We start from the raw sequence: 27,569 nt of genomic DNA, 5'->3' as shown, positions 1-27,569 counted from the left end.
TTAAGTAGACTGTGTAGACTCCTCTGAGATGAGTAAAGCCAAATGGTCTAGAGCTCCAATTTCTAAAACCAAAAGAAAATAGCATAATACTGAGTAACAGCAGGTTGTACTACACGGAAAACAAATACAGATGCAGCATCAGACTGTCTTTCGGTGATAAAAGGGTTGTTACCTTTGAGACGTAAATATGCAAGAAACTCAAGAACAGTCTGAACTGTGCTATCATCCAAAGAATTCTGCTGAATGCCTATAGAAAATTACACATATACTGTGTTACTGTAATTCAAGATGCAAAGATTGGTCAAATAGTCAACTATAAAACACAAACTAGCTAGAGAACAATCTGTCTGTCATTTGCAGGTTTTCCTCGTTTTGGATCCATTTTAGTCTTGGCTCCAAAAACTAGATCATGAATGTTAATGGCTTCACACTGAATTAAGAAAATAAAACAAATACTGCACTGCACGTCACCTTGTCACATGACTCTTACCATATATATCTCTTCCGGACTTGAATAGTTCATCCACCACCTCCCTTTTTCCTGCTATTCCACCTTTATCATTCAGTGTTCGATGAGCATCTGACCAAACAAATGACAATAAGTAATGACTGCCTATGCTATATGATGTATATCCTATTCTGCATTATCACAACTGCATTTATAACTCCAGAGCAGGGTTGAAACTTACAGACCATGGATCTACAGATTTTCCTACATGCTTCTATAATGAAAAGGGTTCAAAGACATTAGAGGTGATCTTGGGCTTCAAGTGTAACGGGGACCTGGCGACATGCTTCTATCTTGCAGCACTGCTGGCATCCCGTCTGTGTGCAGGAGCGAGGAAGCGGCCGGCGTCCTCGTCTCCATGGGGACCAGGGGGCGGAGAGGACCCGGCCGTGCACGCCTCTTCAGCGCGGCCGGCGTTCCCCTAGACTACGAGCAGCAAAAGAGCCGAGCGCCGATAATGATGAATCAGCGCTTGGCTGTGTTATGTGGGTCACGTGATGCTGACCACGTCATGTGACTCACCAGTTATGGCTATTTAAACAGGCAGCCTGCTGGCCACAGGTTGCCTGTGATTGGTCTAGTTTCCCTCACCATCTTTATTTATATATTCAGACCTTGCTTGTTTTGACCTCAGCTTTTTTTGTGACCTCGACCTTGCTACCTCCATTTGTATTTGACGTAACCTCTTGGCTTCCGACCTCGGCTTTGTTTGCAGTTGCCCCCCCCAAGAATCCGAGAACATAGTTTTGCTGATTCCCCTGCCCTAACGCTGGCTGCGCCCGTCCCGCACTGTAAATTACAATACCTGTGCCGCGGGTGCTAAATTCACTGTACATAGGGTGGCAGAGCTGGAGCGGAGGCAGAGCCGTGCGACGTGCATGCAGGCGCACGCAGCCAGGACAGGAGAGGGAGTGGTCCCATCTGGGTGGCAGAGGAAGGAAGAAGTGCCTGCCTGAGGCTACTGCGCGTCGGCACCTGCTAAGTGAGGTGAGGGTGAGAGCTATATATTACCCCTGTATAATGTCCCCTGATATCCCTCTTCAGTTATATTACCCCTTGTATAATTTACCCTGATACCCCATCAGTTATATTACCCCAGTATAATGTCCCCTGAGAGCCCTCCTCAGTTAAATTACCCATGTATAATTTACCCTGATACCCCCTCAGTTATATTACCACTGTATAATGTCCCTTGATACCCCTCCTCAGTTATATTACCCCTTGTATAATTTACCCTACTACCCCTCGTCAGTTATATTACCCCCTGTATAATATACCCTGATATTCCTTAGTTATAGACAGAGCATTTCTTCTGCTCACACAGGTTAAATAAAATAGTCTGTTCTATAAGCACCACATTATTTTCTGTCCGCCGCCACAATACAATATGGAAGTGCCCCTCCCGAGACCAGGCTCTGGATCTGCCACTGCCGTCAGATAGGACGGGTCATGCAAGTAGGTAGGTACAGAGGTGTTGGTGGAGTCCAGGGCTGCACTCTTCCCTTCCTACCGTGACAACAAGGTTAATAGGATTGCAGAGGCCACCCAGTAATACCAGTTTGAAACAAAATTATCACATAAATGTTGGTTGTGGATAGATATACTGTATATTCATATGTGTAATTATTGTAATATTAACTTTAGCAATAGTATTATTTAGTGGTTGAATTTCAGAAATATATCAAAAATTGGTATACCACCCTTTTAGTATCCAGTATTTTATCCACTTCTAACTTCAGTCCCTTGGGATCCCGGAGGGTTTTTTGTTTTTGCGTTTTCATTTTTCTTCCATATCTTACTTGAGCCATAGCTTTTTTATTTTTCCATTCACAAAGCTGTTTGTGGGCTTATTTTTTGCAGGAAAAGTTGTACTTTCTAATACAACCATTTAATATGGCATACAATGTAGTGGGAAGCATTCCAACTGGGGTGGAATAAAAAAAAATGCAATTCCTCCACCGCTTTATGGGTTTTGTTCCCTTTTCAGCAAAACTAACCTGTGTCCTTCATTTTCTGGGTCAGTACAATTACAACGATACCACATATGTATAGGTTTGATATGTCTAAATAGTGTAAAAATAAATTTAAACTTTGAAAAAAACATTTATTTATTTTTTACTTCACCACTTTTTTACAGTTATATCTACGGAGCTGTGTGTTGGCAATTTTTTTTCAGAATGATCAGCTATTTTTATTGATACCATGTTGATCACATTTTATTACTTTTTTTGGGTAAGAGAAGTGATGAAAAAATTGTAAATCGCCCATTTTGACCCTTTTTTCCGTTACGTCATTCTCCGTATTGGAAAATATTTTTATATTTGAATAGTACGGGCGTTTTTGGACGCGATGATGCCCATGATGTTTATATTTTTTGTTATTTATGTATTTTTTTTTTATTCTACAGAAAGGGGAGTAATTTAAACTTTTATATATATTTTTTTTTATATATTTTCTTAACAGTTTTTTTCAACTTTTTAATGTTTTTTTAGCTCGTGTTTGAGGCTACAAAACACTGTATTTTTTTATTCTGTACCAATTTTTTTTTATTATATCTCCATATTGGTACAAAATTGCTCATTTCCTATGTTGGCCTGCCACCTGCACGTTTCAGTTTCAATACCCTGAGTCTCTCAGAGAGATACCACATATTGAAATCAATTGTTTGCAGAGACAGTTTTTCACCCTTTAGTTCCCGTGATCACACTTGATCAAAGCATCTAAAGGCTTTAATGACCGCGATCTGCATTATTGCCAGTCACGGTCATTAGCCGCAGGTCACTGCTCTTTGAAACAGCAGAGCCCCGCCGGCCATGGCACACACTGCACGAGTGAGTAGGCACCATATTTGCTCATTGCTCCAGCGCCGTACATTTATGGTGCTGATAGTGAAGGGGTTAAAATCTAGACTAAAGGAGTACTTAGACACACCAATAATTGCCCAGGCTATCGGCTCGTTCCCGATCATCTGGCCATCTTAATGTGCAGCAGATCACAAAGCGCTTATTAAATCGGGTGATCCTGTTGATCATGCAGGCACCACCAATCATGGCCTCTGAGCAGCAGATCGTGTGATCTAAACAACGATCTGCTGCTCAGAAGCCATGATTCTGTAGTTGAGTAGTGTTGATTGAGCACCGTAGTGCTTGGGTGCGCGGGGGTCTTGGGCCGAACACATTGTGATCTAGCCATCTAAATGTGCCGCCGATCACAAAGCGCTCATTAATCGGGTGATCCTGTCGATCATGCAGGCACCACCAATCATGGCTTCTGAGCAGCAGATAAACAAAGATCTGCTGCTCAGAAGTCATGATTCTGTATGAGAATGAGGGATTGCTATAGCGATCTCTTGTCCTCATACAGTGAAGAAAATCGCTGCATGTAAATACACAGTCTCCTTCATTAAACAGGCAGCCTTCTATCGGGAAAAGTACAAGTTCAAATATCTTTCCCATATAGTTACAGGTATGCAGGGTTTATCCATCTTTGTATAGGATAGTGTTGAGTAGTGTTGACCGAGCACCCCAATATAATGGAAGTAAATGGGAGACCCCGAGTATTAAACCAGGTACCCCTGTTTTCAATCAATTTTTCCTATACATTTTTTTACTTTGGTTTTGTGCCTAAAACCATAATTAGAATGGTGGCCTGGTGATCAGTTTAAGGCCTTTTAAGCAGCATCAGCAGCAGCGTGGTGATAAAAATAAGTGGCAAGGTGACATACTTTGGAGATGGCAGCATGAGGAGGCCACAGATTGTTTAGAAAGATGCAGATGGAAACAAATCTGTGGAGCTGTATGACGGTCACCTGCAGATTAATGCAGACCAGGGGCGTAGCTATAGGTGAAGCAGGGCAAGCTGCAGCTTTGGGGCCCTGACCCAGAAGGGGCACATCCAGGAGGAGGCAGACTAAAGGATTTGGTCAGGGTCCCCTCAACAGTATTACACAATGGAATTATATACAGTGACAGTATGGACAGTGTATAAAACGTATGGAACAGCTGCCAGCCCTGGTCTGAGAGAGCAATCCTTACTAGCCACAGGAATGGGGGCGGCATGAAAGGAAGTGGTCGCTAAAAAATTACTGTGGGATGGAGCCCCATTCAAAAATTTGCTGTGCGGCCCAGTCATTTCTAGCTACGCCACTGATGCAGCCCACAAAAGCAAGTTGGGTTTATCGATTCCAAAACCTTAATTACATTGTGGGCTTGGTGATCAGTTTAAGGCCTTTTGATGCCTTTACAGCATCAGCAGCAGCATGGTGGTAAAAATGAGTGGCAAGGTTACATGGTGTGGAGATGGCAGCATGAGGAGGCCACATAGTGGCACAATGTCAGAGTCTGGATAAAAGACTCAGGCCACAGATTGTTGAGAAAGATGCAGATGGAAACAAATCTGTAGAGCTGTATATCACATAAGGGACTGCCTCATTCACATTGAGTTGCGGGCTTGCAGGTGAGCTAACCCTGCAAAAGATTTGATTTGCGGGCCTGCAGGTGAGCTGACCCTGTAAAAGAATTGAGTTGCGGGCCTCCAGGTGAGCTGACCCTGTAAAATATTTGAGTTGCGGGCCTGCAGGTAAGCTGACCCTGTAAAAGATTTTAGGTTTGGGCCTGGAAGTGAGCTGACCCTGTAAAAGAGTTGCAAGCCTACAGGTGAGAGGACCCACTAAAAAATTATATCATAGGAAAAAATGCGTATAGCAGCACAACAAAAAATTTAAGTCTTAACTTGTGGTGGTGCCAGCCGTGTTGGGAGCCAGTCAGAATTTCCCCCTTGGATGCGTCATATAGAAGAAACCGCAGCACTCTCCTGTCTTCAATTCAGTGGAATTTATTTCACCAGCAAAAAAAAAATGCGACGTATCGACCGTAAAGGTCTTTCTCAAGCTTGTTATTCAAAGGCCATATATGTGAGGGCATTATATGTGACGAATAAGCTATCATCAACCTGTGTAATGTTATCCCCCATTTCCACCTATTCCACATGCAAAGCGTCGTCCTTAATTGTCAGTAGCGAGCGTTTGAGAAGACACAGAAGTTGGATGGTGACGTTGATAATAGCATTATTGCCACTCCCCATCTGTGTTGATTAATCAAAGTTATGTAAAACCGCACAAAGGTCAGACATCTATGCCCACTCCTTGCTTGTGAATAGCGGAAGCTGACTGGAAAGGCGATGACCATGTTGCAACTGGTATTCCACGACTGCCTTCTGCTGGTCACAAAGCTTGGCCAACATGTGGAACGTGGAGTTCCAGCGCGTGCTCACGTCGCACAACAGCCGGTGAGCTGGCAATTTCAAGCGCTGCTGCAGTGTTGATAGACTGGCTGAAGCTGTTGGTGACTTGTGGAAATGTGCACAAACCTTCACCAGTAGCTCAGGCAAATTGGGGTATGTTTTTAGAAACCACTGAACCACAAGGTTGAATACGTTGGCTAGGCATAGGATGTGTCTAAGGTTGCCCAGCTTCAAAGCCTCCTCCAAGTTACGGCCATTATCAGACACAACCATGCCTGGTTCTAGGTTGAATGGCGAGAGCCGCAGCACAGTCTGGTCTCTTAACCCCTGCAGTGGTGTGCTGTTTGCCACCTAGGTAGATCAGCTTCAGCACGGCCTGTTGCCGCTTCCCCACTGTAGTGCTACACTACTTCCAGCTACCGACTGATGACTGACTGGTGCTGCACGCGGATAATTCGGAGGTATAAGTGGAGGAGGAGGCGGAGGAGAAGTGGGGGTTGGAGCCACTAATGTATGTGGTGGAGGAAACCCTGATAACATTGGGGCCCGTAATCCTTGGTGTTGGTCCCCACTTTCCTCAAAAAAGCGCCATACTGCCGAACACCTACCTCTTGGCAAAAGAGATTTATGCAAGCGGGTGCTCCATGGAACAGTTGCGGGCCTTTTCGGTGGTGCCCACCTTCTACCTTTTGCCACCCCACTTCTTCTTCCAGCCTGTTGCAGTGCTGCAGATTCCTCCCCCTCTGTTCTGCTCTCCTCGCTCGGCTTGTTGCCACCTTCCCAGGTTGGGTCAGTGACCTCATCGTCCAGCACCTCCTCTTCAACGTCCTCACTCTGTTCATCCTCCTGATTTGTTGACCTAACCACAACCTCAGTGATTGACAACTGTGTGTCATCCTATTCCTCAACCTCTTGAGACAGTAAGTCTCACCTTCATCCACCTCATTAAACACTAATTGCCGTTCCCCAGCATCATGTTCTTGTGACTCTGGTTGGAAATCGGGGCACAAGATCTCAGCTCCCTCTTCAAGCAAGCTTGGCGAGAGAGCCAAATCAATTAATGGTGCTGAAAAGAGGTCCTCGGAATATCCGAGTGTGGGATCACTTGTTTGGCCAAACTGTAAATGGTGGGAGGAAGGAGGATCAGGGTGAGGATTGTGTGGACCAGACTCCTGGCTACTGAGACTGGACTTGATGGAAGACAGGGTGGTGCTTAACAGACTGGAAGCACTATCTGCTGCAATCCAACCGACCACCTGCTCGCACTGGGCTGACTTCAAGAGTGGTGTCCTGTGCCACCCTGCAAACTAGGGACATGCAGCTAGGTATCTTAGATAATTGTTTATCTTGTGCTCTGGCAGCAGGCACAGTTTCAACATTCCTAGGGCTACGGCCTTTGCGTGTACCATCAGCATCACGGCCACTTCCCCGTCCCTTAATGTTCGCCTTCTTTATATTAGATGTTATATGCACGTTTGACACAAGATGTGGCATGGATGTTACAGTTCACAGCAAGCACAGTATATGGAAAAAGTATGTAAAAGTATGAAAAAAGGAAAATAGATTTCACTTATATTTGTACTATGTCTTGTCCTGACACACACGCTATTGCAGCGCAGATGTGACAATTCACTGCAGACACTGTTTATAGGCAAAGTCTGGAAATATTATGGAAAATATATATTTGTTGTCACTAATATTTTTCCCAATATCTGGGCCTGACACACAGACGCTATTGCAGTGCAGATGTGACAATTCACTGCAGGGACCGTTAATAGGAAAATTATGGACAAATTATGGAAAAAATATATTTGTTGTCACCATTTTTTTTCCAATATGTGGGCCTGACACACACACACTATTGCAGAGCAGATGTGACAATTCACTGCAGAAACAGATTATAGGAAAATTATGGATAAATATTGGAAAAAATATATTAGTTGTCACTAATATTTTTCCCAATATCTGAGCCTGACACACACACGTTATTGCAGCACAGATGTGACAACTCACTGCAGGGACCATTTATAGGAAAAATGTAGATAAAGTATGGAAAAAATGTAATTTTTTTTCGCTAATATTTTTCCCAATATCTGGGCCTGACACACACACGCTATTGCAGCACAGATGTGACAATTCACTGTAGTACCGTTTATAGAAAAATTATGGATACATTATGGAAAAAATATATTTATTGTCACTAATATTTTTCCCAATATCTGGCCCTGACACACACATGCTATTGCAGCACAAATGTGACAATTCACGGCAGGGACCATTTATAGGAAAAATGTGGATAAATTATGGAAACAATATAATTGTTTTTGATAATATTTTCCCAATATCTGGCCCTGACACACACACGCTATTGCAGCACAGATGTGACAATTCACTGCAGGGACCGTTTATAGGAAAATTATGGATACATTATGGAAAAAATATATTTGTTGTCACTAATATTTTTCCCAATATCTGGCCCTGACACACAGACACCTTTTGCAGCACAGATGTGACAATTCACTGCAGGGACCATTTATAGGAAAATTATGGATAAATTATGGAAAAAATATACTTGTTGTCAATAATATTTTTCCCAATATCTGAGCCTGACACACACACGCTATTGCAGCACAGCTGTGACAATTCACTGCAGGGACCGTTTATAGGAAAATTATGGAAAAAATATAGTTGTCGTCACTAATATTTTTCCCAATATCTGGGCCTGACACACACACGCTATTGCAGCGTAGATGTGACAATTCACTGCATGGACCATTTATAGGAAAATTATGGATACATTATGTAAAAAATATATTTGTTGTCACTAATATTTTTCCCAATATCTGGGCCTGACACACAGACATTATTGCAGCACAGATGTGACAATTCACGGCAGGGACCGTTTATAGGAAAAATATGGATAAATTATGGAAAAAATATAATTGTTTTTGCTAATATTTTTCCCAATATCTGGGCCTGACACTCACGTGCTATTTCAACACGGATGTGACAGTTCACTGCAGGGACCGTTTATAGAAAAATGATGGATAAATTATGGAAAAAATATATTTGTTGTCACTAATATTTTTCCCAATATCTGGGCCTGACACACAGATGCTATTGCGGCACAGATGTGACAAGTCACTGCAGTGACCGTTTATATGAAATTTTTTGTTAAATTATGGAAATAATATAATTGTTTTCAATTATATTCTTCCTATCTCTGCCCCTGACACACAGAAGGTATTGCTGTACAGATTTCAAAAGTCACTGCAGACAACCTCTATAGAAAAATTATAAGAATTGCAAAGTATGGGACAAAGAAGATTATAGGAAAATAGGAAGATTATAGGAAGATTAAATGGCTGCCACCACACACAATAGTCCTTAAAAGGACTTTTGGGTCTTTGAAACATTTTAAAATTGAATAAATGGCGATCACAAATGCCCTACAATATCTGTCCCTTCCTAAGCACAGCTCTCCCTGACTTTCAATTAGCCAAACCCGCGTCATCGGGTGCTATATAGCACTCGATGACGTGTTTCGGCCGGCCAATCACTATAATGCCAGTAGCCAACATGGCTACTTGCATTACAGTGATGGCAGTACTTACCTGCACATTTATTGGCTTCTTAGCAGCTGCAAAAAGTGCGGGGAGGAGACTCGAGCATGGCGCTCGGGCACATGCGGCACTCGGCGGAGCATGTGCCGAGTATAGCGATGCGCGAGCCGAACAGGTATTCAGCCGAGCATGCTCACTTAACATTAGTGTAGAGTAAAAAAGGCTAATGACTTTTAAATTTGGTTTTGTTGTTGACATTGAGGGACATTTAGTAGTTTACACCACTATTGCAAATATGATGCATGCTAAAATTGCACAATAATTTGTGAGTTTTCCTTTATCTCATCTTTTTAAAAATGGCAAGAAAAGTGTGTGCAAGGCTTAGCGAGAGGGGGCATGGCCCACCACTGCCTGCTGGATTTTCTACTATTCACACCAGAAACTAGAGTAAATGATAGTTCAGATCTACTCCAGCAAATACCTGGTCTAGATTTGAAAGTCTAGAACATGAACTGGCAGGAAATGTGCCAAATTTATCAAGAGGTCTTGATAAATTTAGCATGTTCTGTGCCTACATAGATTGTAACGACAGCTTTAGTATATCTCCCCAAATATGTGCTGGTAATGATAGAGAAATAAATGACTGGCCTCTCAGACACTTCCTTATCTGTAAAAATGTATACAATTCTTCTTCCTGGAGGTTGTAATTGGGGGACTACTCAGAGAAGTAACGTAACTCCTTGATCATAAAGATCTTCTATATACTTAAAGGGGTATTCCAATTGTTAGAAGCTAGCCCCTATGCACAGGATAGGGGATAAATATTAGATCAGTGGGGTTCCTACCACTGGGACCCCCACAATCACTAGAATGGGGTCCCCATACCCCCTGCAGTCCCTATGAAATAAACATACCTGGTGGTCGCTGATGGGCGCAGCCGCTCCATTAATTTCTATGGGAATTCCGGAGATAGGTGATTACAGCATTCGGCTATTTCTGGAAGTCCCATTGAAATAAATGGAGCGGCCGTGTGCATGTGTGACTAGCCGATCCGTTCATTTCAGAGGGCAGCAGGAGGTACAGGTTCTCCATTCTAGTGATTTGTGGAGGTCTCAGCAGGCCCCCACCGATCTAACAATAATCAGGATATAGGATAACTTAAAACAACCAGAATACCACTTTAAGGGTACTTTAACACATAGTTGTTGTTTTTTTGCTCCTATACTTTTTGCTATAATTTGTTAGCTAAAGTTCAATGTGAAATAGAAAACGCAGGGCGCTCAAGTTTTATTTATTTTTTGCTCTTGACATTTTTGGTAATTAGGTGCCATTTTCTATCTTTGGCTTGTTGGAGTTCTTGGCGTTTTCACATCACTTTCTCTATAGGGAAAAACGCCCTGAAGAAAACATTAGTGATAAAAAACTATGGGGAAAACTGATACCTTAGGCCTTTTCTTGGTGAAGAAAAGTCATAAATCCACTGTGTTTGCGACTTTTCAATGCATTTGCGGTGTTTGTAGTCACAATCAGCATCAGACCCAGCTAATTCATCATTATTTACACCAGGAACTCTTGTTAATAATGCATGAAATCTCCAGCAGCTATGAGCTTCCGTGGATTTCATTCCAGCACACGGAGAGCCAGAGGAGGCAGAGGAAATTTATAACGAGGTCGGCACCTTGTCATATATTACATACCTCTTCCAGCAGCTCAGTCCTGACAAGGCCAACTTAGCACATACCTTGTTAAATCAAGGCATTTATGCCAAGATTCACTAATCCTAAAGATGGCATATGCTTAGACAGGCTCTTCTAGATGTGCCTCAGATTTATCACAGGGGCTCAGACTGGATGATAAATCTGGAGCAGGGATAGACACTTTTCTCTGACTCTATACCAACTACTGGTTGGCTTACTTTGGACAGAATGTTATTCTAGAATTGTGACTCTAGTTGCTCTCCTACACAGTCAGGGGTGCACCTACAATGAGGCGAGGTGAGGCGATAGCCTCAGGCAGCCCCAGGTAGGGGCAAGAGGAAGGCAGCAGAAGGGTCATGGACAATGAGTGCTTTCATTGTGGAAACCCTCATCTCTACATATTCAACTGCATCGCTGTACTCAGGAGAGGAATACAGTTGAATGCTGCGACGGGGTACGGGAGCAATGTATCCCTGGCCCACTCTAATAGGCTTTAGTCCTAGTTCCTGTAACCGGAAGAGGCCGGTGTCATTATCGAGCTGCCTGAGCCAGGCTGCATAGAGCTCAGGGCACAGACTAGAAGAGGTCTATGTCTTGCACTGCTTCACTGACAGCAGAATGGAGGTAAGTATTTAAGTTTATTATTATTATTTGGCAGCATTCTTTTGGGCTATTATTTTGTAATTGGAGAAAGCACTATGGGAATATTGTAGCTATAAAAGGGACCATTTGTGTACTGGCAGACATTATAAGGGGGGGGGGCACCATGAGGACATCCATTCTACTGGGGGCACTAATAGGGGGTAGTTATTTGTACTGACAAATGTTATAAGAGAGCATTTTTTTGTACTGACACATAAGGGGTTTGCACTTAGAGCAAATAATAAGGGAGCATTTTTTGTATTGGCACACATAAGGGGGTATTTTTGTACTGCCACACATTATAAGGAAGCATTTTTGTACTTGCACACATTGCAAGGGGGGATTTTTTTTACTGGCAAACATTTTAAGAGGGCATTATTTTACTGGCACACATTATAACGGGTTATTTTTTTTGTACAGACACACATTATAGGGGGAATTATTACTACTGAGAGTGCTATTGTGCATTATTACTTCTGGGGGGAAAATTAGTTACATTATTGCTATTGGGGGTGCTGATACCACACTGTGCACTATGGCAGATAAATATTACTATTTGTGGGACTTTTGGGACGACTGCTATATTGGGAGGCACCATGTGCCAATAATTATTGAAGGGGAACTATCTGTGTGGTAATAGTATTTTTTAGGGGGATTATCTGTTTCTGCAGTGTAGTGGCCACAGTAATAGAGGTGGCAGGGTGGGGTGTCCAGAAGGTGGGAGAAGGATGGACAAGAAAAAAAATCTGAAAGAAGTGACTAAAAAAGCCACTAAAAAAGCTGAAATGTCTGAAATTCACAGCATTTTTTTTTTACAAGCACAAAATAAGGCAGGAAAAAATTGGGTTCATTTACCAAAGACTGATATTTCACATTCCGATCTTAGTAAAAATCTCATAGGCTAAAACTCTGACCAATTTATTGAGAGGCCCATCGCATATCTGTGTTCCAGTAGCTGGAGTAGGTTCACATGCTGTTAAGTAAGTTGGACCGCAGAGCTTCCACCTATTCCCTACTGTTTCTCACCCAGTCTTTGCTCACTTTTTGTAAAAGTGGAGAGGCAGTCTGTAAAAGCCAAAAAGTCACAAATTTTGTTTGCCAAACAACACTTGGGACAACATTTTCTGACTCTTCTATGCCCAATAAATGGTGTAATACATAATCCTCATAGTTTGGCAGCAGCGTCAAGATATCAGCTAAAACCTCCCAAAGGTTAAAGAGCCATTATTAAATGGACATCTTCAACCTGGCAAAATCCAGCTCATGCCTTTGGGGGGTGTTTCCCATGACACTCTTTTTTTGTGCCTATACCTATTTACTTAACCCATTTGCTACCAGTGCTGTACATGTATGGCGCTGGAGCAAAGTGCAAACATGGCGCCTGATCACTCGTGCAGCGAGCGTCATGGCCAGCGGGTCTCCGATGTTTCAAACAGCAGAGACCTACGGCTAATGACCGCGACCAGCAATAATGCCAATCATGGTCATTAAAGCCTTGATCACCGCATCTGAAGGATGAAAAACCCAGTAGTGGCTTCTTACTGGCATCCTCATTGGCCGCAGAGGATGTCAGTAAATAGTGATGAGCGGCAGGGGCAATATTCGAATTTGCAATATTTCGCAAATATTTGGGCGAATATTCGTCATATAGTCGCGAATTAAAGAATTCATGATCTCCAGTCACTATGCAATCGGAAAATTTGTGAGATGCGAAAATTCACGATCAACACTACTCCTAAAGTCAAAGACATTGCAGCCTTCTCATTGGCCCACAAGAAAGAAGCAGTGAGGGATCATGGGTACTGATGAAAAAATATGTGTATGATTATACAAACAATTCACAGTCACCCTTGAGCTGCCGCTACTTAAAGGGGTTTTCTCAACAGGCTATTTCATACTTACTTGGTACCAGCGCGCCGTCCACTTCCTGGTTTCAGCACTCGGCAGGGGGCAGGCTCCATCTTCATTGATGTCTTCTCCCGGCCGGGCCGCGCGCTGTACTGAACGTGCACGCCGAGTCCGCGCATGCGCCCTGGTGACTTCTTCCTGGCCAGTATAGTATACTGGCCAGGAAGAAGTCACCAGGGCGCATGCGCAGACTCGGCGTGCGCGTTCAGTACAGCGCGCGGCCGGCCGGGAGAAGAAAAGAAAAGTCGTCTGCGCACACGCGGCCACCGCGACTCCTGAGAAGAGCGGTGGCCGTAACCAGGGGAGACGGAAGACAACAGTCAGGTAAGTATAGGTTTATTTTTTTCTAAGGGGTGGGGATTTGTTAATAAAATATATTTTAAAAAATGATCACTGTTAAATCATTAACAGATTTAACAGTGATCATTAAGATGATAGTACCCCTTTAAGGCTAATCCTTATGTCTTTATGACCCTGATAATACTCAGGGGGCCGCTGTTGGTGCTCCGTGTGAGCTCCCTGCCCGAGCTCACAAAAACGATCTTAATAAGGGAATAAAAGGGTTAATAGGAGCCCCGCGCTGGTCAAGACACTAAATAGCCAGTGAATTATATATCTCTTTCAATAGTCCGTGTTTAGAAGGAGGGGAGGTTATCTCACCTCACTTTGCGTGTTATCTTTTTCATCCAGTGTCTGCAGGCAGGCTTTAATCCTTTGCTGATGGTGGAGTCTTCTTACTTCTCCCGTGTACGTGTGCTGCTCCGTCCGGTAGCTGGTGCGTGCGGGGAAGATAGTGAAAGTTAGTACGGGAGCACTTTGGTGTGACGTCACACCAAAGTGCTCCCATACTAACTTTCACTATCTTCCCAACACTATTGAAAGAGATATATTGTTCACTGGCTATTTAGTGTCTTGACCAGTGCGGGGCTCCTATTAACCCCTTTCTTCCCTTATACTGATAAAAACAAATCTAGCATATTCACGATTACTAAGATGTAGCACTAAATTCTAGATATTTGCGAATTCTCAAAGTGCCAATATTCGCAATAAAAATTAGCAATTTGAATATTCGCAATCAACACTAGTCAGTTAGAAGCCCGGAAGCTTGAATTTAATACGCTGAAAAGACCTAGGGTATTGCAGCTGCAATTCCTATTTTGGCCAGCAGGTGGCAGACCAACATAAGAAATGAGCACTTCTGTACAAATCATGGGTCTGAAAGATCCATGAGGTTTCAGAAAAAAAAAAGGATTTTGTAGGCTCAAATAGGAGCTTCAAAATCATAATATAAAAGTAAAAAAAAAAACATAAAAAATGTAAAATGACCCTTTCCGTAGAACAAAAAATAAATACATTATGTAGGAAGGCACAAGGGTCCGTCATTGACGGAAGGTACATGTCACCGAAGTTCCTGGCCTCGGTGAGATAGGAATTTGTTATTTTGTGTCAGCGGCAGCTAGTGCTCGCTGAAACAGTTTTTTTCTTAGTGTGGCCAAAAAGACAATCCCAGACGGTTCTTATTGGGAACAGCCAAAGAGCAGGGTGGGTGGCTGTTCCCCACATCCAGGCCAGGTTTTGGGCTGGGGTTTAAAAACCCAGCCAGCAGTTTAGCTGGTGGTGGAATTATGCTCGAGGTGATAGTGGAGCTGTGGAATCTCTGTATTGGGACCTGAGGCTGTGTCTGTGTGTGAGGCTTGTAGCTGGATGCATGCCTGCAACCTGTCTGGGAGGACAAGGGAACAACATCTAGGTCTGAGACTCTTTATGCGGTACCCACAGCATGGTGTGAAGTGAACACCAGGACTTGACCTTCTTATGCGGTACCTGCATCAATGTGTGAATGGAACACCAGGATTTAAACCAAGGTGACTTTGTTTATATTTTCTTTTATGCTTTTTGTGTGAATAAACACAGAACTTTTGCTTTTCAACCGTGGTCTTGCCTCTGTATTGCGTCTGCTTACCCTGCCTACCAGAGCAAATCCCTACAATAAATAACAAAAAATATAAACATCATGGACATCACCGCTTCCAAAAACACCCTTACTATTAAAATATAAAAATATTTTTCCAATACAGCGAATGGTGTCACGGAAAAAAGGGTCAAAATGGCCGATTTGCCATTTAAAAAATGTAATAAAATGTGATCAACCATACACACACACACTCCAAAATGGTATCAATACAAACTACAGATTGTCCCTCAAAAAATGAGCCCCCACACAGCTCAGTAGATATAACTATAAAAAAGTTATTAGGGTTAGAATATGGTGATGTGAAAATGTATATTATTTTTCAAAGTTTAAGTTTATTTTTACACTATTTAGACATAAAAAAAAACTATACATATGTGGTATCTTTGTAATCGTACTGACCCAGAGAATGAAGGGCTTGGTTCCGTTTTGCCGCAAAATGAACACGGTGGGAAAAAAAACCTTAAAACTGTGGAGGAATTGCGTTTTTTTTGCAATTCCACCCCATTTGGATTTTCTTTCCCGCTTTCCACTACATTGTATGGCATATTAAATGGTGGCATTAGAATGTACAAAAAAATAAAAAAAAGTTATGGCTCAAGCAAGATAAGGAAGAAAAATGAAAACAAAATAAGAAAAAAAACTCCTGTATCCTAAGGGTTAAATGAAAAATCAGGACACCTATGTTCTTCCTAAATATCTCTTTAGTTACTGCATCCTAAAGGGGTTGTCCAACCATTTACAAGTGATATCCTATCCTCAAGATAAGTTATAACTATCTCATCGGCAGGGCTCTGGCTCCCAGCACACCCACTGATCAGCTGTTCTGCACTCAGCATCGGAAGTACACATACAGTTACAACAGAGCTGCTCTCATTCACTCCCCTGCCAATCAGAGGGCATCTGTCAGCAGATTTGTACCTATGAAACTGGCTGACCTGCTACATGTGCACTTGGCAGCTGAAGGCATGTGTGTTGGTCCCATGTTCATATGTGCCCGCATTGCTGAGAAAAATGAAGTTTTAATATATGCAAATGAGCCTCTAGGAGCAACTGTGGTGTTGATGTTAATCCTAGAGGCTCTACTCTCTCTGCAACTGCTGAGCCCTCTGCATTTTTGTTTGGGCCAGGCGTGAGGAAGCTAGGCATGATGTGATGATGTTTACACTGCCTGGCCCTGTCAATCAAAGTGGAGAAGGCGAAGAAGTTGCAGAGAGAGCTGAGCCTCTAGGTGTAATGGCAATGCCCCCATTGCTCCTAGAGGCTCATTTGCAATAATTAAAACTTAATTTTTCTTTGCAATGCTGGAATATATGAACATGGGACCAACAAAGATACCTTCAGCTGCCAAATGCACATGCAACAGGTCAGCGAGTTTCATTGGTGGAAATATGCTGACAGACAGAGGTCCTTTAAGTTATGTTTTGTTTCAGCATCTGTTTTTCAGATTATAATTGATGTGTTATCTAGCCAAGCTAAAAATATAGCAATATATAGCAGAATAATACTTACGAGGTCCAAGTAGGTAACCAGCACTGTTCAGAGTCCATCCTCTCTTATCTTTTGGCTAAAACATAATGATTGAATAAATAAGAGGAATAGTTAAAACGAATATAATAAACAATATATAATGTATAAATTTGGCTTTATTACATTAATGTAAAAAATAAAGTAAAATTAAAGATGACATCACTGCTTTCCTGATATATGCTATTGTAATATTCTTTATGAAGTAACAATTCTGGAGCATCCTTGCCTAAAACACAGCATTGAGCTGTCCCTCTGTTATTCCCCATGGAAGTGTAAAAAAATTCTGTGTCCATTTTCCTTGTTAACAGGGTACCTTCCTATAGAGTCTGGCAATATGAGCAGAGATCATCTTTAGCCTATACGCTTATAGGCATGTAAAGATAGGTTAAGAGTTTAGACTGTCACACTAATATCTGGGGCCTCTTCTGGGTGCTGCTGATCTGGTCCTATGTGCTGCAGGTGGGATTACCGGCTGGTGGGCGGCATGCCGAGATGTCGGCGGCGAGTGCGATCCTCAGTCCCGACTTCCTGGCTTGTGAGCGGAGTACACAATGGACTCTACGCCCCATGTGGTATTGGTGTCCCACGTGATGTGTAAGCTTCGTCCCACATGGTCTAAGTCGATCGGTGTCCCTCGTGGTTCAGTGCCGCTGGTTTGTGCGGATCTGTACGGGGTGATATGCCGGCTAGTTAGTTCTTGTGGAAGCGCTTCCTATTTGTGGTTGTTGTCCTCTGTGAGCGGGTCCTTCACCAGACGCATTTCGGAGTCTTAGCTGACTCCTTCTTCAGCGACCCTGAACCACGTGGGACACCGATCGTCATAGACCACGCTGGACGACGCTTACACATCACGTGGGACGCCAATACCACATGGGGCGTAGAGTCCATTGTGTACTCCGCTCACAAGCCGGGAAGTCGGGACTGAGGATCGCACTCGCCGCCGACATCACGTGTGGCGTAGAGTACATGCGCACTCAGTGAGGAAGGAGTCAGCTAAGACTCCGAAACACGTCTGGTGAAGGACCCAATTCAAATTTTCTTAATCGCATCCCACAGCAAAAGCTATGGTCAACATAGAGCTTCCAAAGCATCAAAGGGATCTCATTATTAAAAGGTATCAGTCAGGAGAAGGGTACAAAAGAATTTCCAAGGCATTAGATATACCATGGAACACAGTGAAGACAGTCATCATCAAGTGGAGAAAATATGGCACAACAGTGACATTACCAAGAATTGGACGTCCCTCCAAAATTGATGAAAAGACGAGAAGAAAACTGGTATGGGAGGAGACCAAGAGGCCTACAGCAACATTAAAGGAGCTGCAGGAATATCTAGTAAGTACTGGCTGTGTGGTACATGTGACAACAATCTCTCATATTCTTCATATGTCTGGGCTATGGGGTAGAGTGGCAAGAAGAAAGCCTTTTCTTACGAAGAAAAACATCTGAAGTCTCCTAAAAGCATGTGTGAAAAGGTGGTATGGTCTGATGAAACCAAGGTTGAACTTTTTGGCCATAATTCCAAAAGATATGTTTGGTGCCAAAAACAACACTGCACATTACCAAAAGAGGCTGTTTTTCTTCAGCTGGAACTGGGGCCTTAGTGAAGCTAGGGGGAATTCTGAACAGTTCCAAATACCAGTCAATATTGGCACAAAACCTTCAGGTTTCTGCTAGAAAGCTAAACATGAAGAGGAACATCATCTTTCAGTATGACAACGACCCAAAGCATACATCCAAATCAACAAAGGAATGGCTTCACCAGAAGAAGATTAACGTTTTGGAATGGCCCAGCCAAAGCTCAGACCTGAATCCGATTGAATTCGACTGAAGAGGGCTGTGCACAGGAGATGCCATCGCAATCTGACAGATTTGGAGTGTTTTTGCAAATAAGAGTGGGCAAATCTTGCCAAGTCAAAATGTGCCATGTTGATAGACTCATACCCAAAAAGACTGAGTGCTGTAATAAAATCAAAAGGTGCTTCAACAAAGTATTAGTTTAAGGGTGCACAATTATGCAATCATATTATTTTATTTCTATATTTTTAATTCCCTCTACCTAAAAGATTTCTGTTTGTTTTTCAATTGAGTTGTACAGTTTATAGGTCACATTAAGTGGAAAAAGTTCTGAAATTATTTATCTTTGTCTCATTTTTTTACATCACAGAAACCTGACATTTTAACAGGGGTGTGTAGACTTTTTATATCCACTGTACATGCTAGGGGTTTTTCCAACACAATTATATACAGTTGCAAGAAAAAGTATGTGAACCCTTTGGAATGATATGGATTTCTGCACAAATTGGTCATAAAATGTGATCTGATCTTCATCTAAGTCACAAAAATAGACAATCACAGTCTGCTTAAACTAATAACACACAAAGAGTATACCACAGAGGAAGCCACTGCTGTCCAAAAAAAACATTGCTGCATGTTTACAGTTTGCACAATAGCACCTGGATGTTCCACAGCAGTACTGGCAAAATATTCTGTGGACAGATGAAACACAAGTTGAGTTGTTTGGAAGAAACACACAACACTATGTGTGGAGAAAAAGAGGCACAGCACACAAACATCAAAACCTCATCCCAACTGTAAAGTATCATGGTGGGGGCATCATGGTTTTGGGCTGTGTCAGGGCCTGGACGGATTGCTATCATTGAAGGAAAAATAAATTCCCAAGTTTATCAATACATTTTGCAGGAGAACTTAAGGCCATCTGTCCAACAGCTGAAGCTCAACAGAAGATGGGTGTTGCAACAGAACAACGACCCAAACCATAGAAGTAAATCAACAACAGAATGGCTTAAACAGAAGAAAATACGCCTTCTGGAGTGGCCCAGTCAGAGTCCTGACCTCAACCTGATTGAGATGCTGTGGCATGACCTCAAGAAAGCAATTCACACCAGCCATCCCAAGAATATTGCTGAACTGAAACAGTTCTGTAAAGAGGAATGGTCAAGAATTACTCCTGACTAGGGATGAGTGAACCCGAACTGTATAGTTCAGGTTCCTACCGAATTTTGGGGTGTCCGTGACACGGACCCGAACATTTTCGTAAAAGTTCGGGTTCGGTGTTCGTCGCTTTCTTGGCGCTTTTTGAAAGGCTGCAAAGCAGCCAATCAACAAGCGTTATACTACTTGCCCCAAGAGGCCATCACAGTCATGCCTACTATTGGCATGGCTGTGATTGGCCAGTGCAGCATGTGACCCAGCCTCTATTTAAGCTGTAGTCATGTAGCACCGCACGTCACTCTGCTCTGATCAGTGTAGGGAGAGGTTGCAGCTGCTGTTAGGGCGAGATTAGGCAGTAATTAACTCATCAAAAACACTTAATTCAGTGATCGATCTACAGCTGTGGATCATGGAACTGCTGCTATTTAATTGCTCACTGTTTTTAGGCTGCCCAGAGCGTTTTTCAGTCACTTTTTTCTGGGGTGATCGGTGGCCATTTTGTGTCTTGTGGTGCGCCAGCACAAGCTGCCACCAAGTCCATTTAACCATCAATAGTGTGGTTATTTTTTTGCTATATCCTACATCAAGGGCTTGGCTGTGCTTGCTATTTTATTGAGGGGTGAAATACAATTGCCAAAATAGCAGTACCCTAAGGCCTCATGCACACGACCGTTGTGTGCATCCGTGGCCGTTGTGCGTTTTCCGTTTTTTTTCGCGAACCCATTGACTTTCAATGGGTCCATGGAAAAATTGGAAAATGCACCGTTTGGCAGCCGCATCCGTGACCCGTTTTTCCTGGCCGTGAAAAAAATATGACCTGTCCTATTTTTTTCACGGCCAACGGTTCACGGACCCATTCAAGTCAATCACGGATGGACACAAGATTGGCATCCGTGTCCGTGATCCGTGTCCGTGATCCGTGTCCGTTTTTTCCTATCATTTCAATGGCAAACTTGACTTAAAAAAAAACGGTCGTGTGCATGAGGCCTAAATCTGGTGTTTCAGCTGTGGCTAGCCAATTGTAATACTGTCTGCTGTCTGGCTGTCTGGCAAATAATATATTTTTGTTCTGGGTTGAAATACAATTCCCAACTTAGCAATTCCCTAAATCAGTGGTTTCTGCTGTATCAGGCCAACTTTAAATCTATCCATAAAAGGGTATACTAGATTGAAGGTGCGGATAGTGTCATCCTCAATAACTTCACACGCTACCGTGCATTTCCAAGTCTAATTCTGTCCGTAAACGTATACCTGTCATCCAGCGCCTAAATACTAGGCCTCAAATTTATATTCAGCTAAATCTGTGTTTATTGCTGAGGCTGGTCAATTCATTTAGTGTCCGCCAAAGCATAGTTTTTGTTCTGGGTTGAAATACAATTCCCAACTTTACAATTCCCTAAATCAGTTGTTTCTGTTGTATCAGGCCAACTGTAAATCTATCCTTAAAGGGGTATATTAGATTGAAGGTGCGGATAGGGTCATCCTCAATAACTTCACACGCTACCGTGCATTTCCAAGTTTAATTCTGTCCACAAACGTATACCTGTCATCCAGCACCTAAATAATAGGCCTACAATTTATATTCAGCTAAATCTGTGGTTATTGCTGTAGCTGGTCAAGTTATATTGTGTCCGTCAAAGCACAGTTTTTGTTCTGGGTTGAAATACAATTCCCAACTTAGCAATTGCCTAAATTAGTGGTTTCTGCTGTATCAGGCCTACTTTAAATCTATCCATAAAAGGGTATATTAGATTGAAGGTGCGGATAGGGTCATTCTCAATAACTTCACACGCTACCGTGCATTTCCAAGTCTAATTCTGTCCGTAAACGTATACCTGTCATCCAGCGCCTAAATAATAGGCCTAAATTTATATTCAGCTAAATCTGTGTTTATTGCTGAGGCTGGTCAATTAATTTAGTGTCCGCCAAAGCACAGTTTTTGTTCTGGGTTGAAATACAATTCCTAACTTAGCAATTCCCTAAATCAGTGGTTTCTGCTGTATCAGGCCTACTTGAAATCTATCCATAAAAGGGTATATTAGATTGAAGGTGCTGATAGGGTCCTCCACAATAACTTCACATGCTACCGTGCATTTCCAAGTCTAATTCTGTCCGTAAACGTATACCTGTCATCCAGCGCCTAAATACTAGGCCTACAATTTATATTCAGCTAAATCTGTCATTACTGCTGTGCCTGTATTAGTGTAATATGGTACCTAAATAGATAGCCAGATAGTGTTAGGTGTCTGTAAAAAAAGGCCTGAATTTGAATTCAATACATTGGGCCAAATAATTTTTTTCTTATTGTGGTGAACGGTAACAATGAGGAAAACATCTAGTAAGGGACGCGGACGTGGACAAGGTCATGGTGGTGTTAGTGGACCCTCTGGTGCTGGGAGAGGATGTGGCCGTTCTGCCACAGCCACACGTCCTAATGTACCAACTACCTCAGGTCCCAGTAGCCACCAGAATTTACAGCAATATTTTGTGGGGCCCAATGCCGTTCTAAGGATGGTAAAGCCTGAGCAGGTACAGGCATTAGTCAATTGGGTGTCCGACAGTGTATCCAGCACGTTCACATTATCTCCCACCCAGTCTTCTGCAGAAAGCGCACAGATGGCGCCTGAAAACCAAGCCCATCAGTCTGTCGCATCAGACTGTCTGTCACAACGTGTATTCAGCACGGCAGGGGGCGTCATTACAGACAAACTCAGCCGCCTGTCTACAGCCAATGTGGACAAGCCGACGTTCATAAAAATTAACCAGGCATGGATCCCACAGGACCTGTCCATCCCTTGTGCAGATTAGACATTAACTACCTCCCCTTAACCATATATTATTGTACTCCAAGGCACTTCCTCATTCAATCCTATTTTTATTTTCATTTTACCATTATATTGCGGGGCAACCCAAAGTTGAATAAACCTCTCCTCTGTCTGGGTGCCGGGGCCTAAAAATATCTGACAGTGGCCTGTTCCAGTGTTGGGTGACGTGAAGCATGATTCTCTGCTATGACATGAAGCCTGAATCTCTGCTATGGGACCTCTCTCCTCTGTCTGGTGTCTGGGTGCCGGGGCCTAAATATATGACAATGGACTGTTCCAGTTTTGGCTGACGCGAAGCCTGATTCTCTGCTATGACATGAAGACTGATTCTTTGCTGACATGAAGCCTGAATCTCTGTTATGGGACCTCTCTCCTCTGTCTGGGTGCCGGGGCCTAAAAATATGACAATGGACTGTTCCAGTTTTGGCTGACGTGAAGCCTGATTCTCTGCTATGACATGAAGCCTGATTCTCTGCTGACATGAAGCCTGAATCTGTGTTATGGGACCTCTCTCCTCTGCCTGGGTGCCAGGGCCTAAATATATGACAATGGACTGTTCCAGTGTTGGGTGACGTGAAGCCTGATTCTCTGCTGACATGAAGCCTGAATCTCTGTTATGGGACCTCTCTCCTCTGTCTGGGTGCCGGGGCCTAAATATATGACAATGGACTGTTCCAGTTTTGGCTGACGTGAAGCCTGATTCTCTGCTATGACATGAAGACTGATTCTCTGCTGACATGAAGCCTGAATCTCTGTTATGGGACCTCTCTCCTCTGTCTGGGTGCCGGGGTCTAAATATCTGACAGTGGCCTGTTCCAGTGGTGGGTAACATGAAGCCTGATTCTCTGCTATGGGACCTCTCTCCAATTAATATTGGTTAATTTTTATTTATTTTATTTTTATTTTTATTCATTTCCCTATCCACATTTGTTTGCAGGGGATTTAACTACATTTTGCTGCCTTTTGCCCTTTCCTGGGCTGTTTTACAGCCTTTTTAGTGCCGAAAAGTTCGGGTCCCCATTGACTTCAATGGGGTTCGGGTTCGGGACGAAGTTCGGGTCGGGTTTGGATCCCGAACCCGAACATTACCGGGAACTTCTCGAACCCGAACATCCAGGTGTTCGCTCAACTCTACTCCTGACCGTGCACATCTGATCTGCAACTACAGGAAACGTTTGGTTGAAGTTATTGCTGCCAAAGGAGGTTCAACCAGTTATTAAATCCAAGGGTTCACATACTTTTTCTTGCAACTGTATACAGTATTTCATAAAAGTGAGGACACCGCTCAATTTTTTTAACTATTTTGACTAATGACTACTTTACATTGTATCAAAGTGTCATGTCATATCATCAGTGTTGTCCCATAAAATGATATAATAAAATATTTACAAAAATATGAGGGGTGTACTCATTTTTGTGAGATACTGTATATATACATATATACATATATATATATATATATATATATATATATATATAATTTTTATATATCCCTCCACCATAAACCTCCACCATACACGTACTGCGTAAGTCGCCACTTTAAAGATGGCAGGCGGGATAGTCGCTGGGTTTCTTCTGTTTCAAACAACAGAGACCCATGCCGGATGTATGCAATCAGACCTACGGTAACCACCGCATGCACACTGCTGATCTTTGTGTCTCTGCCCACAGTGCCCAGGCCCAACAGTGATGAGTGAAGGGGCTACAGTGAAATATGATGTCACAAAGACACAGGGCTTGCCAGAGCTTACTGAGGGGCGGAGTTAGCGTAAGTAAGGCAGGGAAACCTGGGCACTTTCAGAAAACTTTCCGTCCCTGGGCACTTGCAATGACTCATTAGCATATCATAAAAACAGGGAACTGCAGTCTATGGTACTAGAGAAACACATAGATGTAGTTGGTGTGGCATAGCTGGACTCCTCACACAAATGGGCTGTTAATATTCAGGGTTTTAAACTCTTTAGGAAAGAGAGGGCCAAAAGAAAAGCAGGGCATGTGCCAGTATGTGAGGAGTGATATGAGTGTGAAAGAGGCAATTGTGGGTTAGGATAATGAAGATGTTGGAACCTTATGGGTGGAATTACAAAGTAATATAAACTATAATATAAACTCAGAAAAAATAATACTTGGTGTATTCTGTAGACCTCCTAACATCACTGAAGAGATAGAAGTTCAGCTTTATAACCAACAAGAGCGGGTTTCACAGGCAGGTACAGTGCTCATAATGGGAGATTTTAACTTTACACATTTTGACTGAGCTCATGGTCCTGCATCAACTGCAAAGTTGAGAAAATTCCTCAAATTGCTGCAGGACCTCTATATGGGCCAGTTTGCAGAAGATGACACTAGGGGTGATGTTTTGTTGGATCTAGTAATTTCTAACACTGAGGATCTTGTTGGAAATGCTACTGTTCGTGAAATACTAGGTAATAGTAACCAAAATATAATTATATTCCACTCTGAATTAATAAAAGCAAACTCTCACTGGGAGAGCAAAACACTAAGGGGGTCATAAATTAGACGTATTTCAGGCGCATATTGCGGTGCAACAGTTAGTTGAGCCGCAATCTGTGACTTCTCCTTGCTCACGCCAGGTCTAAAATTGTGAGTGCGGCATGAGAGTCAAAGGGGATGGGCCGGGAGGCCCGTCTCATTTACCATTTTCTACACCTATTTTAGGCATAGAAAAAGGTTTAAATGTAAGACAGCTCGGAAGCTGTCTTACATTTAGAACTGATGGAGGATCCAAGCCGGTGCCTCATCATAACTCCAGCGGATCCACAGCGAGCTTAAGGGTTTATTAGGGCCGGCGTCTGAAATGCCAGTCATAATAAATGTGCCCCATAATTTTAAAAAGGCCAATTTCCCCAGTTTGAGGGCAGTATTTCAGGGCTCAGACTGGGAGTATCTATTGTCACATAACAGTACAGAGGATAAAAGGGAGAGCTTTATATCCACATTAGGCAATTACACTGCAAAATTTACTCCTGTAGGTAACAGGTATAAATTACTAAAATTAAACCACACATGGCTTACAGCCAGGGCAATAAATGGGAAAAAAAAAAGGGTTTAAAAAAAATACAAATCTGAGGGGTCAGCTGTATCCTCCAAAATAGAGTAAATCTGCAGAAAGTCAAAATAAAGGGCAGGTGGCCAAAGAGAGCAAACAAAAAAAATAAATAAAAATTAAATATAAAAAAGCTAAAAAAATAAGGTTAGAGCAGGTAGGTCCCCTAAATAATAGTAAAGGAGGGGTGGTCACTGAAGATAAGGAAATGGCAGATTTACTAAATGTGTTTTTTAGCTCTGTATATACAAAAGAAGAGAAAGGAGCTGATATCGGTGTTTAGTACATCCAGTAATGTACTCAATTGGCTAATAGTAGATATGGTCCAAGGTGTTTGATACTGTCTTTCATAGACAATTTATATGTAAAATAAAGTTTAAAGGCTTAAGATCCCTTTACATGAGATGATGCAGCAGCAGAAGGTTAGGTAGGAAACTTTCCTTCCCAACAACCGCTCGATAGTGGAGGAGACCGCTGCATTTACATGCAGCAAACTCCTGCACAGTATAGGGAGGAGAGATCGCTAACGTCACAGTATGGGAAGGAGCGTTTGCTGTGTAAACAGATTCTGTTTACACAGCACGATCTGCTGCTGGCAAATGATAAGGGGGCACTGCTTCCAACTGGAGAAGTAAAAGTTCAGTCCCAAAGGCGTCAAGGCTTCTTTAGTGTAAGAACTGTAAATTTGTGGAATAGTTTACCCCAGGACGTGGTCACAGCAGGAAAAGTGGGCAGTTAAAAAGGGCTTAGATATATTCTTAAATGTAAATGACATTAATGTCTATGAAAATGTGTATTGCTGCTCCATTGTGTTCACTGCTGCTGGCCCTTGCTGCTTTTCAATCCTTGGTACTGGCTCAACAGAAAAACTTGGTGACATTTCCAACATGTCGAGTTGGGACCAGAGAGTGAAGCTCAGTGGGCACCTGACCATTTCTGGTCCATTTAAAAAAAATGTACCGGTATTTCCATGGGAAATCCCTTGAAGTGTACAGACACTGTCAAACCTTCACCTAATGTCTACCATCAGGGAAAAAGCTTTGATAAACTGAATTTCCTCTCATCCAATCGTACTGTTTTAGTCTAAGATAAGCAATGCCTCAGTGTGCTGTGGTCAATTATGTGAGTCCTACATAGGAATAACATGTACAGGAAGTACTAAAGAGCATGTTTGTGGTGGAATTGGGGGACAGCAGATATGGTTATTTAAAATTACTGATAGTGGCAACAATCACTAATCAGTGGTCTCAAAATTATCCACCAATTGGAAAACACATTGAAATAATTATTTTCGATCAGTCTTCCCCAAGGGGGAATCTGTTGAGATAAGACCTTTTTTTCTTGTGCCAGTCTATAATAAATCTTGGTGACTCCGACGATGAATGTAATTTTAGTTTCTTACCATTATAGGGTAGCCAACGCATACAGCTGCCAGTCCGCAAAGAAGAAAAGCAACACACAGCAGAGCCTGAGAATTCCGCATCTAGAAAACGGAAACATAAGAAGAGATAATAGTTTGTGTCCTAAAACTGTAAAAATGATATGGTACATATCACAAAGGCAGCTTTGTTGCAGAACGTCTGTGATTGTTTCATGTAACTGAGTAAGGTCTGTAGATATCCATATGCATGCTGCAGAAAAAACCTCATTCAGATTAATGGA

General features: G+C 42.5%; 1 protein-coding gene across 1 annotated transcript; it reads right to left on the bottom strand.

Moving 5' to 3' along the window:
• Window positions 1–27,332, bottom strand: LOC122926149 (galanin peptides-like). The gene is made up of 5 exons (XM_044277528.1): window positions 27,310–27,332; window positions 17,044–17,098; window positions 491–580; window positions 173–247; window positions 1–62 (listed from the first exon to the last, which is right to left on the bottom strand). The coding sequence occupies exons 1-5, from the start codon at window positions 27,310–27,312 to the stop codon at window positions 1–3; spliced, it is 285 nt and encodes a 94-aa protein (XP_044133463.1). The 5' UTR covers window positions 27,313–27,332.
• Between the last annotated feature and the right edge of the window lie 237 nt (window positions 27,333–27,569).

Source organism: Bufo gargarizans, chromosome 2, assembly GCF_014858855.1.
Source record: "Bufo gargarizans isolate SCDJY-AF-19 chromosome 2, ASM1485885v1, whole genome shotgun sequence".
In the NCBI taxonomy this organism is placed as follows: Eukaryota; Metazoa; Chordata; class Amphibia; order Anura; family Bufonidae; genus Bufo; species Bufo gargarizans.
This window is presented reverse-complemented; position numbering and strand designations above follow the sequence as displayed.

Excerpts from the sequence above, each read along its gene's own strand:
- LOC122926149 (XM_044277528.1), bottom strand. Across the intron at positions 581-17,043 it reads TGGTTACCTACTTGGACCTC|ATGCTCATCGAACACTGAAT; the intron begins GTAAGTATTATT and ends TTGTTTGGTCAG. Across the intron at positions 248-490 it reads GTCCGGAAGAGATATATATG|GCATTCAGCAGAATTCTTTG; the intron begins GTAAGAGTCATG and ends AATTTTCTATAG.